At 40.2% G+C, this 20,599-nt stretch overlaps 1 protein-coding gene across 1 annotated transcript in view; it reads right to left on the bottom strand.

Annotated features, from left to right (window-relative positions):
• The window catches only part of LOC124145332, a 114,774-nt gene that overhangs the window by 81,905 nt on the left and 12,270 nt on the right, over positions 1-20,599 (bottom strand). Inside the window, exons 5-10 of the mRNA XM_046515049.2 lie at positions 18,598-18,728; positions 17,371-17,465; positions 14,058-14,127; positions 11,732-11,934; positions 11,083-11,133; positions 10,791-10,865 (exon numbers count right to left, since the gene is read on the bottom strand). Coding sequence (XP_046371005.2) covers positions 10,791-10,865; positions 11,083-11,133; positions 11,732-11,934; positions 14,058-14,127; positions 17,371-17,465; positions 18,598-18,728 — 625 coding nt within the window. The remainder of the gene's footprint in view (positions 1-10,790; positions 10,866-11,082; positions 11,134-11,731; positions 11,935-14,057; positions 14,128-17,370; positions 17,466-18,597; positions 18,729-20,599) is intronic.

The following is a 20,599-nucleotide window of genomic DNA, read 5'->3' as shown; positions in this document are numbered from 1 at the left end:
AGGTATCACTTATAGACAGGTTTATATGGGGGCTAATCCTTAATGAGTCTAAATTGAAGTATTTGCTGAATGTTATTCTAATAAAGGTGATGACAGATTTACTTAAATTTAATAGTTCAAGGCAATCTATAAGACTATGTAGACAAATCTTTTGTCTTGTTGAATAGTATGTCTGGGAGATGGGTTTACGTTACCTTAGGCTAGTAATTATCTAAAAGCTTTAAATCTATTAAACTATACTGAACCACAAAAGAAACGTCACCCCAAGTAACATTGCATGAAAAGTTGTCATTTAATTATCTGGGTATTTTTTGTCATAGATTCTAAAATTCAACATTACCTTGTCAAGAAAAATGAAATTTGATGATAAAAATACAAAGCAGATGACAATAAAACCAATCGCCCAAACGCATCACGGCAACGGCCATGGTAACATGATGCACGTGAGTTCCGTGCAAATTGAAATGCACATGCGTTCCCCCATTTCTTGCCCTATAAAAATCCACCCAGATCGGATAACATTCATTTGTTATTGAATTGCTACCACATGCCAAGATTGACAAGAAATCATCGACACCAAGCCCTTGGACGATTGCAAGCTGGACAAACCGCCTGGCAAGTAGCCAATGCATTTCAAGTCCACGTAAGGACCATATACAGGCTCCAGCAACGGACCACCAACACTACAGATGACCGACCATGTAGTGTAAGACCAAGGGTCACCACCTGACCTCAGGATCGTCAGATTGTGCGACAGCATCTTCAAGATTGCTTAGTTACTGCTGCGGAAACTGCTCGACAGACCATGGGGACACACCAGCGACACATTAGTGCAAACACCGTGCGTCAACGATTGACGAGCAGACACCTCCACTGTCACAGACCACACAGAGGACCAATTCTGACACCACGTCATTGCCGGGACCGTCTTCAGTGGGCAACACAGCACCGGCATTGGCGCCACCAGCAGTGGAGAAGAGTCCTCTTCTCAGACGAGAGCCGTTACTGTAACTCAACAGCAGTTAGCAGAGAGAGAGTCTGGCGACGCCGTGGGGAATGTTATTCGGATGCTTGTGTTGTTGAGAAAGACTCGTGGGGTGGTCAGAGCATCATGGTGTGGGGTGGAATTTGTATTGCACAGAGGGCCGGCCAGAGAACATTGGTCCAGTGGGAGGCAATGGTGTCACAGCAGCTCGGTACATTGATCAAGTCTTCAGACCACACACCATACCTCATTTGGCACGTCGCCACAACCACAAGTTTCAGCATGATAACGCCCGTGCCCACACTGCGCAAGCAACTGAATGACATCAGAACCATGCTGTGGCCTGCCCTCAGTCCCGATTTAAATCCAATTGAACACCTGTGGGACGAGATGCAAAGACTGCTGAATGACATCAGACCAAGGCCGACAACTGCAGCTGAACTGTGTGTGGGCTCAAATGCGTATGGCCTTCATCAACCGCCTGGTCTATTCCATGTATCGACGTTGCACGGCAGTCACCAATGCACATGGCGGACACACAAGATACTGACTTGTGATACGATTTTCTCAGAGTCTAGTGTTGTGTTTCACTTTAAGAACATTTGACACTTTAATTTCAACCTTGATGATCAATTTTGCCAAGTTTCATCTTTTTGATATGTCTCAAAGTATGTTTACAGTGTTTGGACAAATAAGGTTTCTCATACATTTATCCATGGTAACATTTCTTTTGTAGTTCAGTATATGTGTAGACATAACTTTTGTTAGGCTAGCATCTATCTCAAATACTATAACTGAAACTACTGATATTTTAAAAGTATATGCATTTTACCTGATTATATGTATTACTTGCTAAACTATAATTACATGAAATTTTTTATAAATGTTTCTCCATGATAACTCATAAAAGCACTTGCTGTGGATCTAATTATTATGTGAAAACTTAGTATAAATGTTATATCCTGATAGAACACTTGGCCACCAAGGCCCCACTGAGCTGAGGACAGAGACTTGTGTCAGTAAGTAATCCTTGCAACATCAATCAGTTTCAAACAAACTGACTTAAACGCTCTGGATCAATTTGAAATACCTGATTATTATAACATGGAAGGAATATTTTAATTTAGTCCAGGGCAATGTTGACACCTTGTGATAAATCATTGCTTCGATACCTCTAACTTAGTCACAATATCTCATTTTTCCAACCAAAGTTACTTTGGTTCATTTGATGCATTAGCTCAAGTACTAGGTATGTGACTTCAGTGGGTCCAAGTCCAAAGAATATCACTTATCATAAAATGGGCATTGGTAGTGTTTTATCAGTTTTCTGGGGTCAAGCTGTAAATATAGAAAGAAAATATTCCAAGCATTTTTGTATAACATCAACATTAATACAATATAGTGCAATTACTTCGCCAATTCAAATGGGGTTCACTTACATGGGTCCCCCGACTCACCTGAGATGCGAGTTCTCATACGGGGGTTATAAAAAGGTCTATAAAAAGAATAGTTAAAGAAAAACAAGGAGCATAAACTGGCATCTGTTTCACATTATCACTGAGACTCTTACTGTAAACAGCAAAAATCACTTTTTGGATAGAAAATGAGAAAAAAAGTCAGACAGTGGGTGACGATTACACAAAAATGGTTTTACCAAGCTCCTAGAGTAACAGAGGGCAAAAAGTAAACTGGTTGACATATGAGATGAACTATGCCAGGCATTTTAGAACACAGACTTTCTAATGAGTTCGCAAAGAAGTGTTCCCCCTTCTGCTGTGTGTTGTTTAGGCAAGACAACACAAACAGACATTATATTATTTCATTCAACATGTTACAAACTATGTTGATGTGTATATAGTTATCGGAGATCTTAGTTGGGCTTCAATAAGTAACTGACAAAATATACAAATAAAAAAATATGTCATGAGAAGTCGTAACACATTTTGTCTTACTTATTGAATGAGGTACCGGTAGTGTTTGAGTGGCTGGAACAGATCTGAACAATATTTAGTCACAACCCTGAATGCCTACTAAATAAAGAGGAAAGTGACATGGGTCATGGATATTTACCTTTCTTCTGAAAATTACAAACATGTTACTGTGTCATGTTTATTGGTAATATTTATCTAACATAAGCAAAACCATTGTCATAACAAAATGCTTATAAGCATAATAATGAGATAGCGTCCCTGCTCCTTCTTGTTAAGTGATCCTGCAATATAGTTGACTTTCTGTGTTGTACGATTAAGCCTCAAAGTTGTGACTAACACGGTGGCCAATATGAGATCAATTGCAATTAATCTACTTTCAAAAATTCAAAGTTGGCCATATGACTACCTTGATAAATAACTTGATTGACATTTGCTACAGCGTTGTCTTGATCATCAGTTTTTCTAATTGCAATGGAACTCATATAAACAATGAACATTTGGTTAGCTCAATGCAGTGCGGTGAGGGTTCGGTTACTCTAAATACTCTGCAGCGCATCAGGCATACAAACTTGTGACATGTGTAAACCATTCCAATGTACTTGACAACATCATGGCAAAGTACTTTTCCATCTTCTCACAGCAAAAAACAATTGAACCACAGTGTTGTGAGCGAGACAATGATAACAGTAACATTGGAACTTGTGATGGTTAACATTATTCCAAGCCCATGGAAGCAACATGGAGAAACCAGCCTTGCCGGTGACATTTGAATGTAAAGCAAAATTGTTGCTGTGAAAAGAAACAAAAAATGACAAATGAAGTATGTGGGGCTAATATACAATTCAAGGCTAATGCTATGACTTGAACATAGGAATAGGTATTTGATTAAAATGACTCTAAAAGATAATTTCAAATGTTTTTGGCTACCTATGTTGGCTTCTTGATTTTACCAGTAGCTAACTGGAAAATAGTATTGTAGCCATATGGTAAAAAATGAAACTTTGGGGCCTGACTTTATAGGGTTGTTAGGTTCTGAGTCAAGCAGTCCTGGGCCCTACCCTATAATTAAAGTAGGGTTTTAATGTTGGCTGTTGGGCTTGGACGAGTCCAACTTTACTACCCGGGTAACCCTATTACCCGACCCTACCCAGGTACCCACTGCAGGTCGCAGGGAATGGGTACAAAATGTCCGATTTGACCCTAGTACTCGAGTTACCCGTTCCAGCCCTAGTTGGGTGTGTCTTACAACTATCAAAATTGTAGATTGCATGTTGCAGATAAGTGACACTTCGTGAACTAAATACATTCATAGCTTATAGTAGCCTGTCTCCCAGACCCTAAAGAATATATTAAAAAAGGAATATGTAGAATGATAGACTCAGGTAAATCCCTGCCAACAGTAGAAGTGTTGAACTAAGAATATACTGTGCCATTGACACACACATTATCATCTCACATCTCAGACTGCAATCTGTCAAGTCCAACACATATTTGTGTTATGAACGTAAGGGTTTCTTAAAGATTAAAATCAAATAATTTTTTAATTTGACGTTTACACGATATACAGCTTTTGCATTGGACGAGAGGTCGGTCACATGACCGCAAAATTGATGTTCATAAGTGTATGAACGACACAATTTGACGTTCATACGTTTTTCACGAGACCGTGTTCTTGAAATGACGTAAACACTGACGGACTACTTCCACATTCCTGGGGAAACCCTTGGGAATTCCCTAGCACGAAAACATACATAAGCATTATTTCTGATCATTTAGAACCTTTAATCTTGGTCTCAGCAATTCAGTATACATTGAGAAACGTAAGAGAGCTTGACTGCATGATTGTTCACGAATTTCCTCGCTACGGCCCATCCTAATGAACAAACGAAGAAATGCACATCTAAACTATCGTAGAATCGACTCGATCCTCACCTAGGCTGACATTGACCGTCTCCAGCAATCTACGAATTTACCTTGGTGTCTGTTTGACGCATCTTTAATCACCTTTTAATAATCGGTCAGTTGATCAATGATGACTAACACATGTAACCGCCACAGGTTCATTAACAACTTCGGAAATCCTCCCGTCACGTTTATCGTGTCGGCCATTTTGACGTCTTGTACTTGATGTAAATGTATTACGACGCGCTGTCATTGTGACTGACTTACTGAGGTAGTTCATTACAGACCTTTCTCATCTAATGGGGATATTATATGAACACATGTGTTGCGTAAGATGTTTCTGAAGAGCAAGTTCTGCATCCATTCGCTCATGTCACCTCTCTTTTTGGGGAACTATTTTATTCCGCGATATAGCTGGTTGTTGTTTGGCTGTCAGTGTAAACATGAAGTCACACGTACTAAATAAAATTGTGTTTAGATCTTGGCCTACATCCTTTGAGGTAAGAAATTGTGATAAAAAATTATAAGAATTGACTTTCACTTTGTGTGAGTTCATTGGATTATGAACCTTCATAGAGTGAGGGCCAAACATTGGAACGGTTCTGTAGCTCATCTAGATATGGAGTCAAATGTCTAAAATGGCCATAAATATAGCAAGGAAATGCCTTTTGAGAGAATTTAGGAGCATGGTAAATGTACTCAAATAAAGATCACATAATACTGGCAAATACTTGTGACTGGACAAGCAACATCATTCAATCAGGGTAAATCCGGTCAAAAATTCACTCAACATGCTAAACAATCTTAGCTACAATTATTGTAGATCCTTAAGATCATGATCTTAGACTTCAGCCACAATCGGCATCCACAGACCAATCTTAATTGGCTAAGATTGTTGTAGTACCTGAATCAACTTGACAAATTGGTTTGCAAGATAGGGTCTGTTTTACACAAATGAAATGCTTTAATTTTAAACATTTCTATTTCATTTAGTTAAACTATGTTTCAATTCGACAACTCAATCTGACAAACGCATCACAGATTTCACATCAGAAATATCATAAATCACGACTGTGAACCAGATAACTATCCAGTCAATAGGTAAAACACAATCTCCACCTGACTCTATGCCATATATGTGAATATACATTGAACACCTTCTTCCTGAAAATATTATAAGTTGTATCAGTATCACTAGGGGTAAATGTGGTTTTATGCATGCCACATATTTTAATCTGCTATTGTAAAAGAATTAAAACGATTACATAAAGATAGAATACAGCTGTTCAATTGAGCTGAGGTTACCTTGTGGTCTATCATGTGACTTTCATTGCCTTGTTAAAAAGGTGCAGCTTTTTTGCTTCGTACGGGCCTCAAGAGACATATTCTCCTGTTCAGAAATCCATGTGCAAACTGTTTCTTCATGACGGGGTATGAAGGATTTATTCTCCCTCTCAGAATTTATTAGCCTCTCAAGATCCGGGGTAGAATAGGTATTCAGCAGCCCATGCTTGCTGTAAAAGGCAACTATGCTTGTCGTAAAAGGCGAATAATGTAAATAATCAATTTTGGACCAGAAAATCCAGTGATTGACATCATGAGCATCGATCCACACAATTGGGATCGATGACATGCTTAAACCAAGTCAGCGAGCCTGACCACCAAATCCCGTTAGTCGACCCTTACGACAAACATAGTCGCCTTTTACGGCAAGCATGGGTTGCTGAAGACCTATTCTAACCTGGATCTTCACGGGTAAACTCACAATCCCAAAATCATGACAGAATCAATGCAGGAAGAAATACATGACATAATCCTTCAATTAACCTTTTTTACACCTGTGCAAGGTGCTGGGGGGAGAGAGGTAAATGTAGAACACCACAATCAGTTCCAGTCTTGGTATGCAAGCAACTGTAGCCGGGAATCAAGCATAAGGTATACATACCTCCACTATTAAAGATTTTGATTTTACTTAAGATCGTGATCTTACATCCAAGTCGTTTTACAATCCTGCTAAGATTGGTTAGTGCAAGTGGTTAGTCAAGTTGATTGTAAGCACCCAAGATAGATTGCAACTAAGGCTGCTCTGAGCAAGAGGGCCCAGGACTGATGAGACATCATAAAATCACTGTGTAGACGGATAAGTCACGAGGAGTTATGTTCCCTTGTTGTGAAGGTTTTCATCACGGTACTCAGGAAATCCCCAAATGTAATTGGACACCTGTCAGTTGCAGATTTACACTTTTACTAAACACTCTGCCATTTGTTTTGGATTGGCTTAATGCTTGTTTCTCATCTCAACTCATTATTCCACTAATATAGAAGCTCTAATTACGTCTATATGCACAGCAATATAGATGGGCCCCTGTGGGGGGATTCTGGGTCAGGGTACATCCCAGGTATCTGATGCTTTTCATTAGAGCCCCATTGCACGTCATTGTGCCCTGACTCTGAATAAAGCTGATAATGCAATCAACAGAATCATAGACTGGCTGCAACGACAAAGCTGGAACATTGGTGAGTGTAACCAATGTTAGCCATAAACAAAGGAAGTCAACTGTATCAGACACAGAGAATCAAAGTCTGTTCCTTCAACAGAGGTAATTAACACTCCTTATATTCGTGTGAGACAGAGTATGGATGTGAAGATGGATGTACAGAAGTTCTTCATGTGAGGAAGTATGGACTATGGTTGTACATCACTTTCAGCAGTGTTCCAGCAGGTGGATACTAAAATATGCTCATGCACTGTGCCCATGTGGGGAATCAAACCTAGTTTTGCATATAACCTGTACAGTAAACGTCATCCTCAGTAATTCAAGGGTTTGCATACACAATGTTCCTCCCTCATCCATGAAAATATATATGGCCACTTTGCAGTGTATTCGCTATTCTTGATCAAGAATCAAGCCACAGCCTAAGGGGTTAAAAAAATCCCATTGCTCGACATGCAAGGTAAGTGAATTTTCAATTCAGGCAAGCAAAATTGTAAATTTTACAGTAAGTTGTATATTCATAATACTTATCCTATCTCATCCTTCTTCTTCCGATCCATGTGTGGAAATGTCCCATAACAAAGTTTCCTGCTTCAAAACTTCATTCGCCCAAACATCCCTTGCATCACCATGGCAACAACCGTGTCAATCAGGTCTTGCACCCGGATCTCGTGCAGCTTGCCGTACCTGTGCTGACCACCTGACACTCTCTGCCTCATCATTCTCTTTCTTGAAACTGACAGGCTGTGTAATTGTGATGCGGGGATGGATGAGCGGGCATAGATCGTGTGAGATAGGAAATGTATTATAAATATACCATTTACTGTAAAATTTACAAATCCAGCTCACTCTAGGCATTTATCACATGGTTGGACGGCGGGTCGCAGATTACCCCACACTGTATTTGTCTTATAACTGTGAGATAAATATGAGGAAACTGGTGCTAAACATGCTTCAATCCTAAGATTGTCACACATTTGTGTCCGAAGAAAATGACTCGTGATTTTATGGGAGGATCACTGCACTTAAGTGAGAACACCCCTTTACGCCACTGTGACACAACGTCATGCCATTGGGTATAACATGCGTTGTGTGTTTTCGCATAGGATATCGTACTATGACGACCGTGTGGTTTTGAAGTAGGGCAACCTATCCAACCACGACTTGGAACCAATCCAGAAGGGGTCAATTAGCTCTACAAGCAAACTCACCCAAACACTCTAATGACGTAGGCATCTTTTGCTTGGCATCTCATTTTACACTTTGTCGAAGCTGTGTTGATGGGATGTCGTTAATTGTTGAGCCAGGTCTAGCGGACCGAAGTGGTGAAGCCCTTGGACATCAGTTACGGCGATATCTCGCAAGTTGTGAGAGGAGAAGACTGTGTCAGACTTCCAGAAACATCCTTCAATGATAGCACCGAGGGAGCAATTACTATGCAGAGCCATTGTAGAGTCTCATGAGGATTTGATGTCTGAAGTGGAGTCAATCCCGCAAAGTTTTAGGCACAGGATTGTAGATTGTAACCAAAAGGAGACTGCTGTACGGGAAACCTCTGAGGTAACCATCTGGGAGATGTGGATGAACAATCTCTTCCAGGATCGTTGAAATGCCTGCAGGTAGATGTGTAAGGCTCTGACTGGACATAGCAAGATGACCACACGATCCTCGGGATGTAGAATAGAGGCCAAAGACGGGAGTGAGTGAGCATGGTTTTACGCCACTTTTAGTAATATTCCAGCAATATCACGGCGGGGACACCAGAAATGGGCTCACACATTGTACCCATGTAGGGATTCGAACCCAGGTTTTTCGGCGTGACGAGCTACCCGACCGCCCCAAAAGACAGGATTATGAATAGCCTGTCGGGTTGACCAGGGAGTTGGTTCTTTGTGATGAAAAATCCCATTACAGACCCAAATGAACCTTTCCATGGCTGTGCCTCTGCAATCAAATCCTGTTAACATCCCAGGCATGTATCTTGCTGACCATATCAGCAGTAGCCAAAGCTAGAAGGTAGACTGTTTAAAGAGTGATCTGCCCGAAGTCCTTCTCTTCCAGAGGCTCATATAATGCTAACGTCAAGTGTCGAAGGATAAGGTTTAAATCCCATTTGGGTGGATGAAATCTGGATGACTTGCAGGCGAGTTTTTAGGTGCGGAGAAGAGCTTGAAGTTTTGGCGATCTTCACGCCTGTTGTGGTAGCAATGAAGATATTCCGCAACTTGCTGTGGAGAAGCAGTTGCAGGAGAGGTATAGGCCACGGCAGTATCCCTCAAAGGCTTTCCATTTATGGTCGTACAAGGTTTTAGTCAAAGTATGATGACCCTCATAAGTGTTCTCTGCTACTCGCCTCGAGTACCCTCTTGCGACTAGGCACTTCTGGAGATGAGCCAAACGCATAGATGTAGGATGTCCAGGGATGGATGGAGTAGGCTGGAGTGAGGTTAAAGGAGAAGATCTCTTCGCAATCAGGCAACCACCTTCTGAATCACCTGTGGTAGAAGCACTGTTGGTGGAAAGGCGTAAGCATCGAGCCTCTTGATCCGGAATCGGAGAGACGTATCTGGGGCGTTGTGTGTTTAACCTGGTGGCGAATAGGTCAATCTCTGGGCAATGGTAAGTCCTAAGAACTTTCGGATGTAGACACCATACTGTCAAGGATGGTTGATACTGGCAGGACAGGGAGCCAGGTGTGATCACAAATGGTTGATCACAAATGGTTGATCACAAATGATGACACGCCCAACTATTCCATATGCAAAAACTAACCAGCGATATACCAAAGTGCAGCAATTGTGATCATTTTTATTTCAAATAAATATAGGAAAAACAGCAACTAAAATAAAAAAGACAGTTGTTCCTAGGACAAAAATAGTTACTGAACGTGTGAACAGCTGTTTCCTATAATTCCAGCTTTTTTCATGAGATAATTACATGTGATAATCATAATCCCGCATACTTAAAACTGCCTAGAATGTAACAGGATATACAAGAGAAATTGTAAGTCATGTCAAGAAATATTTATGACAAACTTCACATTTCATTCAATATGCCACTTGAGAGAGATTGTGTTCTGATATGTAAATTGTGAAGGCATCCAAAATCACTGTACTCAGCCAGGCAAATCTCAACAGCATTTTTCAAATCAATAAAATGTCTGAATGAACTCAGCCCTTAAACAGCCTTGAAAGAATGGGCTACCAGTTGCAAGTGTACCTGTCATGTTATCAATGTTTTTATACTTTATTCAACGGAACGCTTCGGGCAACTAGAACTTCAATCCGGGCAAGGAATCCATCCTATTCACTTGTCCTTGGGCAAGTGAACCCCTGGGCCTGGTTTCAGCAAGAGGAAAACCTCAAAGTGTTTAGACCAATGAGCGTTCAGATTACATCTCCAAAACCACAATAACTTTATTGCCACAGGCTCACAGCCTTGTGGCCATCTACCCTACAAAATTCAGTTTTGACCTACCTTCTGATTATCTGCTTTAAGGGTGCAGTCTGGACTTGCCAGTATGTCTCCCCATCTGAGGGTTTTTCTAATTCTCTGGAACACAATAGATACAACTTTAGTTATTGCCATATCAATATCATCATTTGTTTATCACTGTTTCCTTTGCTTGGAATTTGATTATATGCTCTACAGTGTCATCTTTTTATCATCATCAAAATAGAAATACCTTTATGAATAGTAAATGCTCTGTAACTGGAGAAGAATAGGTTTTGAATTAAATGGAGCATCACAGAGAGTCTAAAACACTTACATTAACAGATCCTTGTAGTGCTTTATAATTTGGATTTGGTACTCGTCGAGCCTGCAAAGATGAAATGATATTTAACAATATCTACAAATTGAAAATGCATCAGGAAACTACACGACCCGTGAATATCTGGGGTAGAATAGGTCTTCAGCAACCCATACTTGCCATAAAAGGTGACTATGCTTGTCGTAAGAGGCGACTAACGGGATCGGGTGGTCAGGCTCGCTGACTTGGTTGAAGCATGTCATCCATCCCAATTGATGCTCATGATGTCAATCAGTGGATTGTCTGGTCCAGACACGATTATTTACAGGCCACCTTCATATAGCTGGAATATTGCCAAGTGCAGCATAAAACAACAAACAAACCAAACAAAGGAAACGACACAGGTTTCCAGTAATCAAAATAAAGCATGAAAGTCAAAGATTCCCCCTTAATTTCGAACACTGGGTTTCAGTATGATACAGAGGTTATTTTACATCAGCAATAGAATCAGCATCAGCATTTCAGTTATAGCATGACATGTCAGCCAAGAATACTAGAAATACCATAGTAATGCAGGTAATAGACATGTTCCATTTGCCTCTGAAATGAAAAGGCACTTTTGACACATATTGCACTCCACGACGCCAAGGGGCACCTGTCTACTGACCGTGCTGGCTGGGACTGCTGAGATGGGACTGTAAATGTCTGCCTTGGGGGTGGAGGGAGTGAGGAAGGTTCTCCGGACATACTCAGGATACACAGAGTTTCGCACAGGCTTGACTCTAGCTCCCTTCACATAGGGGGATTCCCCAATGCAGATTCTGTCAGTCTCCATCACCTTCTCAACATCATTGGGAATGGTCATCAATCCTGAAACATGCAAGCGATTATCTTGCAGGAGGACAAACATGTCAGGATTTGACAACTGATGCCCTCCCAATAACACCCTCAATTACATGGGGTATGAAACTGCCAGAAGATGTTTCTATGTTAATGATTAGTTTTAAAGATGTTTTCTGTTCTGTTTCATGCTATATGGTCTGGTTCAAAATTATTGAGAATTTTAATGTCATATTCAAGGAAGCATACATAAAATATCAATATTGACAAGTGTTAAAATTGAGGTATGGTCAAAGGGAAGCAACTCTTCTTCAATTTTAGAAGTTGCAAATTAGAGGTATCTCCCTTGATTATGGAGCAGACGACTTTTCCTGATATACGTCAGAAATGAGTGCATAGGAGAAAAGAAGGTTGATTCTACAGCTCCATGAGCAAAGAGCACAGATACTCCTCTTTCTACAGTGTATAGAGTTAAGAAGGATATTGAGAATGGTTCAGGAATTGAGCACAGAAAAGGAGCGGGGAGACCTCGAAAACTGGTGTTTGGTGATCGTGTGAGACTGGGTATTTTGGCTTCTAAAAACAGAAGGGCGAGTATCTCAAATATCCAACATGAAATGGTAATTAAAGGGACAGTAAATGTATCCAAATCTACAGTAAGAATCTACAGTTTGATTGAACTTGGATGGGAAAAAAAGAAAGGAATGGCCTCTCTTCTCTTGAAACAAGAACACAAGGATAGACGTGTAGAGTGGTGTTTGGCGCATGAAAACTTTGACTGGAACAGTGTTATTTTCACAGATGAGAGCTCTGTATGGGTGTATCCTAACAATGTTAAAATGTGGACAAAATGTCATTCCATTCCATTGTACCAGAGATCAAAGTACAGTCCGAAGTTTCATGTTTGGGGAGGGATATCTTCGCTTGGAACGACGCCCATGTGTGTCTTTGAGGGTAATTTAACCATTGAAAGGTATACAGACATTTTGGAAGCTCACCTGATCCCAAATGCAGATGTTTTTTTATGGAAATACTTGGATTTTGCAACAGGATAATGACCCCAAACACACCACAAGACATGCCCGGCAGTGGTTTGTGGAAAACTTTGTGACCGTTTAGGACTGGCCTAGCTACAGCCCGGACTTAAATCCTAGAGAAAATGTGTGGGGACTCAAAGTTGATGACATGAAGCGCGAGGTGGTGCGATAACCTCTCTCATAGGAAGTATGCCCAATCGTATAAAACTGTGTTTGGAAGCAAATGGTGGTCTGATAAAATATTGATGTTACTGTGATGTGATTAAAGAAGGTTTGTGCTCACTAAAAATATGTTTCATTTGGGGGGGGGGGGGGGGGGGGGAAATTTTCATATTTACAATTTTAAAGATTTTTCAATTCTCAATAATTATGACTCATACAATATCATAAACACAAATGACAAGGGCATATCGTAAAAAGTGCTTCACATAAGCAACTGAATATTATCAAATGCTGCTTGAGTGAATTAGGTTTGTTAATACTGGATTTTTCTCTTGAGGTGGTGATCATGTCACAAATGATACAGTAAAGAACAAACTGGCTACAGACAAAAAATGAGTTTGTCTGTAGCCAGTTTGTACTTTATTTAAATTATCCAGAAATAGGGGGCACACATTGTACCAACATGGTGAATCAAACCCGGATCTTTAGCTTGAAAAGCTAATGCCTTAACACAAGGCTACCCCACCAACACTACATTATACATCTAGCCACAGTCACAAGGTATGCATAAAACTAAACAATGATTTCCAAGTGTTTCATTCAGGCACCAGAAACATTTTATAATCATGCAGTTACGATTCTGGATTCATGCCCTTACGAAAAGCACTCTAATACATGGAATTTCTTATCCCTGCATGGTAACATATTGATAAATATACAAAATCTACATCCCTGGTTACCAGCTGGTCACTGAGAATGTGAGTAAATAGATTTGCAGATTGGGTGTGATTTCGCTTGTCAAAAATAGTTTCCAAAGTGAATTTGACGACAGATCTTGGTTTTGAGAATGGCATCAATATTTCACTGAAAGCTGCACTGACACTGATAAAGGGAACCATAGCAACATAAACATCATAACATTATAATTATAATAATAAAGTGTATTTTACTCACGTTTCTTGATACAGTTGTCAAACAGGGAGACCCTGTTCTCAGCCTGATAGTAGATGGATAATCTCGGACACTGGAGACCACAAGAAAATGACAGAATTACCAATAATGAGAACACAGTGCAGAGCAACACCAGTGGATCCAACTGTCCAACCACAGAGTTTATTGCAAGTAAAGGCATCATGTCCAAAATACAGACTCTCATAACACTAATGGAAGAAAATAACATGCTGACACAGTGAATAAAGGCACTCTGTACTCCTTACTTTGTAGCATTGGGTATGTTTTGTCAGTGCAAATTTGAATTGTACCAAGAGTCATCAGAAAGATGACATATCCCCCCGGCAGCTGTCTGTAAAGTAACCACTAGTAAATGTGCAATTCCGTATGTAATGAGTCAACAGTTGAATGTTCTTTAAGAAGCATACATTGTTTACCAACTGAATGGTTTTCGAATTCTGCCCCTGAAACGAACCCGTTCCCCAATGGAGTCTAGGTCCAACTTCTTTCCATAAAAATTTAAAAAAATAAAAATTCATAAAAAAAAAAAATCAAAAGGCACCACTTCAGTATGTGCTGGATAGCTTTGTCAAAATTCGATCAAATACACTGAATGGTTTTCGAATTCTGCCCCGGAAACGAACCCCATCCCCAATTGAGTCTATGTCCAACTTCATTCCATCAAAATTTAAAAAAATTAAAATTAGAAAAATCCCAAAATATCAAAAGGCACCACTTCAGTATGTGCCTGATAGATTTGCCAAGTTACGATCAAAAACACTGAATGTTTTTTTAATTCTGCCCCGGAAACGAACCCCATCCCCAATTGAGTCTATGTCCAACTTCATTCCATCAAAATTTAAAATAATTAAAATTAGAAAAATCCCAAAATATCAAAAGGCACCACTTCAGTATGTGCCTGATAGATTTGCCAAGTTACGATCAAATACACTGAATGGTTTTCGAATTCTGCCCCGGAAAAGGAAATGATTACAGGCGGACGGGCGGACAGACGGACAGACAGACTGGCTAATCGCTATATCCCCCCGCATTATATGCTGGGGGGATAAAAATTAGTTTGTTTGATGTTTAAAACCACAGTCAGCAATATTCCAGTTACATCGAGACAGCCTGTAAATAATCAAATCTGGACCATATATATGAGTGGGTAAAATTGTGAATCTGTCAGGGTATGATGACACTCAGTCAACCATTGCCTCCTTGTTTGACAAGCTTAGAGGCGTGACCAAAACAATATGGATGTTCCCTGTGGATGCCAGTTTCTCGAGAGCGCCGGAGGTGGAAACGCACATGCGTGTAGGCTGTTCCACTCAATGGTGAGTGTGTGTGATCTCAAGCCAGAGCTTCTGGTATCGGTTATACAAACATCTGAAGCTGGTGCTTGTAATGTGTGGCGAAGGTCTGGCAAATCGTCTGACTGGCGGACCGACTGTATGGAGCAAGATAGGGAGTCGGTGAGAATGTTGGAAACACCCAGAATGTGATGAGCTCTCACCTCTAATGGGATTTCGTCTATGAGACGATAGAATGTGAACGTGAGGTCCAGGAGGCGTTGTCCATCGCTATCATGAGGCGAGTTTTCCTGCAATATCGTCCGCCACAACAAATAGCCAATATTACTACTTGAAACTCTAAACCCTAAAACAGGTTAGGCCAGGTGGAGGGCACCTGGAATGGCTGTAGCTAAGCAGGGTGATGGTGATAACCTAACATCCAAGGCGGATAACCCTGAAGCTGCGCCTGTGTATATGGTTTATGGTGAGGCGCATGGAGAAATGTCTTTTGTTCCATGCAATGGTAAGCTCCAGATAGACTGACAGGATCGAATGCGAAGCAGGGCTTGCCAATGGGCAATCAGCAGCAGACGACAGGAGGCAAGGTGAGGTCAGAGCCTAAGAGGCACAGGTAGTTTAGGCTGGTGCCATCATAGTCCCCTTGGAACAAGCTCCGGAACAAACAGAGACAAGGGGGGATGACCGTGTAAGAGGCCATGAAGCAGGCGAGATAGCTTCAAGAATGGATCAAACACATTAACAAAAGCGCAGACGTTCACGTTAAAACAAGGGAGGTATTAAAATCGCGAGAAACGGACACCAAAACATAGCTTTCACTTACCATGAGTTTTGTTAACATTGGCGGGGAAAGAATGTGAGCGTAAGGTAAGAAGCCGTTTATTTGATATTATTTATTAAGATGAATGTACATAAGGCGATGTCAAATAGATCCAAACGTAAATGTGGAGAGGAAGCAAACATGTCCGTTCACTATTGGCGATGAAGGAAAAAGTGATGAGTAGTAGCCTGCTGGGAGCGAGGTGGTCGGAGGGTGTGTTCCGGTGATTGTTGTTTTCACAATGTTCTACACTGTTATATAATTGAAGCAAGAAGGAAATTGCACACTGTTGTTGAGGGATTAAAGTTAAAAAATATTATTTTTCATAATTTCAATACCCCATCAAAAACAATTAACGATCGATTAATTGTTCTTTCAATATGTAAAACGACACCATGCTTTCTGCAAGTTGATCTTTAAATCAGAAAGTCTTAAGGCTAAAAAAAATAATAGTCTTGGTTCTCATCATAAAGGTCGCCACACGATTCCTTTTTATTTCCATTTAAAAATAAATAAATTAAAAATCCTTAAATATTACAAGTCCATTGGTAGTCAAATACTGTATTCCAGTATTTTACTCATCAAGGAATACATTTTGTAGGGAGGTCCTTTCCCAGGTTGATTGTACACAACTGTTTATTTGGTTACAAATACACTTACTGCCATTCAAACCAAAAGTCTTATACAACCCAAGCTAACTTGAGACATACCGGTACTGAGTCAAGGGGAATAAAGCCTGGGGCTATGAAACATACAAGCCTCCATGATCAAAGGGAGGTAACTAACCATGTTCCCGGGCATGATCAAATGCTTCATTAATGGATTTTAATAGAAAAGTGGATAAAACTTCTAGTACCCAATCTCCAATATACGTAAGTGATATATCCACAAACGTACAAGATTTGGTGTATGGTGTGTGGAGACGAGGGGAAATCTTGTTAATCCATTCATATGCATCACAACATAGATGGCAAGGTATTTGGCTAAATTGAGACAGCCACAGAACAAATAGTGTTGATTCATCATGCACGTTTTCTATGTTTTCTATCAAAAATGATAAATGGGGTTCATATTGCGTTAACAATTATTGCACTTGTATAGCGATATGCATCCACTAGACTCTGGACTGACAAACAGCAGTCTAACCCATCATTGATATGCCTTTTGGATGAAATCGAAGTACCTGCTTATTTGGAGTGAACACAGATGGACGATTATCTATTCCAGAATTGGTCAAGATGCTACTGAGAGCCGACTTGTCAGTCTTGAACGGCAGATCTGAAAAAAGATAATGGATCATTGTTGTATCTGTTCATGCCATGTACATATTAAAGACATAAATGACGAGGGGGAGTTGTTTATCATACTATATAACACTGCAGGGAGAATAAATCATAAAGGGCTCAGCACAGAGTGGTGAATTCTACCTGTAGTGTTTTATTGTACGATGAACAACGACCATGAGTCATTCATTTCTTATTATGTGAGATATCATCATAATTTACAGCTTTAAAAATATTTATCCGCAGGTGATGACTCCCTGAATACAATGCGATCTTGGCAATGTCAGACGAGTCTATTTGATTTTCAAGGCCGTAATCACAGATTGCATATCTCGCACACTTTGGGATGCGATCGTTCACCCATTGAGTTAAACTGCATTTTCCAGCTGCACCTAAGGGGAAGAACTCATTGCCCTCACAACAATAGCATCATCCAATTTACGACATCGAATTGCAGGGCGTATGTTCAATTATCTAGAAATTATGATATGATAAAACAATGTTTTGTGTGAAATAAACACTTCGTTCTTTATCACATAGCTATCTTATATGCTACCATATTAATTCCCTGAAATAAGTAATCAGACATAACGACACTGCAAGTGGTGGATATATATTCCCTTGTGATAACTATGCACAAAGTTGGTTTTGATATGTGTGGTGAGACACATTCTTTCTTTCTTCTGAATTGAAAGATTTCTAAAAAAATGCATTTGGTATTATTTGTCATGTTTACTGAACATTTTGGGAGGTATGGTGCTCTCTGTATATAGTAATGCACCATGTATGACAATAAAATCTTATCTGGACATAACTAAATCTTACAAAATAATTAATTAGTAGCTTTTAGCCCTGAATAACAGCCAAACTCAGTGCTGATCCAACAAGGGGCTGTCATTAGACATTAATTTCTCACAACATTCATGATTAATAAAGGTAAGTCATACTTATTGTGCAATTGATGAAAGTATCAATTTGGATTGATGAATAATATCAGCACTTGAATGTCATTACTTCATAACAATAGATCCCCTATTTCACGAAAGATACAGTTTTGATGAGTGTACTTTTAGTGTTGCAGCCAAACCAATACAACCATGAAGGTACAGAACAACAATTTCATTCACCTGCTTGCTTCTGTTGCTCAGCAAGAGACAAGATGGCATTGGGTTTACTCCTTTTGGCAGGAGGTCGGTGTCTGTCCAAGGGGTGATCAAGTCGAGACTCTCTTAGAAACCTTTCCGTATTTGTTGTCAATCTTGAAGTGATACAAAATACAGGATTAGACATGGCCACTGTATCAGAGGACTAGTGCATATGGAGAGACTGGCAGTTTTCTCTCAAAAGGTAGTCATTTTACATAACCACTTATCCAAACTGAGCTGTCAACTGGTTGAATATTACAAACGGTGTCTACTACTGCATACATCCACAAAGACACACACAAACACAAACTCATACACATACACATACACATACACAAACACAAACTCATACACATACACATACACATACACATACACATACACATACACAAACAAATACAAATACACATACACATACACATACACAAACACATACACAAACACAAACACAAACACAAACTCATACACATACACATACACATACACAAACACAAACTCATACACATACACATACACATACACAAACAAATACACATACACATACACATACACAAACACAAACTCATACACATACACATACACAAACAAATACAAATACACATACACATACACATACACATACACAAACACAAACACATACACAAACACAAACACATACACATACTCAAACACACAAACAAATACACAAACACAAACACAAACACAAACACATACACACACACGTACACGTACACATACACTCACAAACACATACACACACACACACACACACACACACACACACACACACACACACACACACACACACACACACACACACACACACACACACACACACACACACACACACACGTACACATACGTACACATACGTACACCTACACGTACACGTACACGTACACATACACACACAAACACACACAATTTGAAATGATTGGCCTGTACTGTTTTAAATTTGGTGTTTGGGTGTATAATAACAAGACATTTAGAGAATAACCAATGAGTTATATTATAGATAAAGATATCATAGATTAATTGTCTTCATTGGATAATGAAATTTCAGAAGCCATCGATGACACATAAAGCATTCATCATCCATGACAAACAACATCAGTTTCAGTTGGTTGTTTTTAATCAGATTTTATTTGGTTGGGTTGGATGAGCCTCAGAGAACAAAGAATATGAGTAAAATCCCGAGATATTTTTTACATTTTTATACTTACCCTGCATTACTCCTCCTAAATGCATATTACTGCTTTTTGTTGATAGAAAGAAGAGGTGTGTGAAGTCTTGCTGGAGAAGTTGTTTCAACTGGCTGTGAGGACAATTCTATCACACAGCTCCCACGTGACCACGGAAATGATGTCACGGTCTTCATATTACTGCCAAAAGCCGGAACATCTGAAGGCATCATGGGGAGGAAGCTCAACGAACCAGCCCCTTGCCAGGCACCAGGGCGTGACCAAAGTCAGATTGAGGCTCTGAGTCAGCTTGATCTTTTGGACAACCCTGGGAAGGAGTAAAGGAGGCGGAAAAGCATACGCGTTTCGCCCTTACCAGGGGATGCTGAAGGTGTCAATCGCCCAAGCCTGTGGATCTGGGACGTCTGTGAACGTCTGCTGGAGCAGAGAGTGGGAGTGAGTGGTTCCCTGATTCTGGAGGCACCAAACGAGGGTGATGTTGTCCGTCGAGATGGTGAGATGCGTGTTCTGAAGGGTCTGCTTCCAGTGGGAGAAAGCCAGAATGAGCGCTTCCAGTTCAAGGTTGTTGATGTGCCATAGTTTCTGAATGACGGACCACAACCCCGAGGCGAACTGTCCTTCCAGGTGCGCTCATCAACCTTGAAGAGATGTGTCAATGAATAGGTGCGACGGGGTCGTTAGCTCTGTCAAAGAGAAGCATTCTAATATGTTCGACTCCATCATCTACCACTGGAGGTGAGGCATGAGACGGTCCAGGAGGACGATGGATATCGATAGGTCTC

The sequence above is a fragment of the Haliotis rufescens genome, unplaced genomic scaffold (genome assembly GCF_023055435.1).
Source record: "Haliotis rufescens isolate VD_foot unplaced genomic scaffold, xgHalRufe1.0.p SCAF_10, whole genome shotgun sequence".
NCBI classification, from domain to species: Eukaryota; Metazoa; Mollusca; class Gastropoda; order Lepetellida; family Haliotidae; genus Haliotis; species Haliotis rufescens.
The sequence above is the reverse complement of the archived record's forward strand: the minus strand, read 5'-3'. Positions and strand labels throughout refer to the sequence as shown.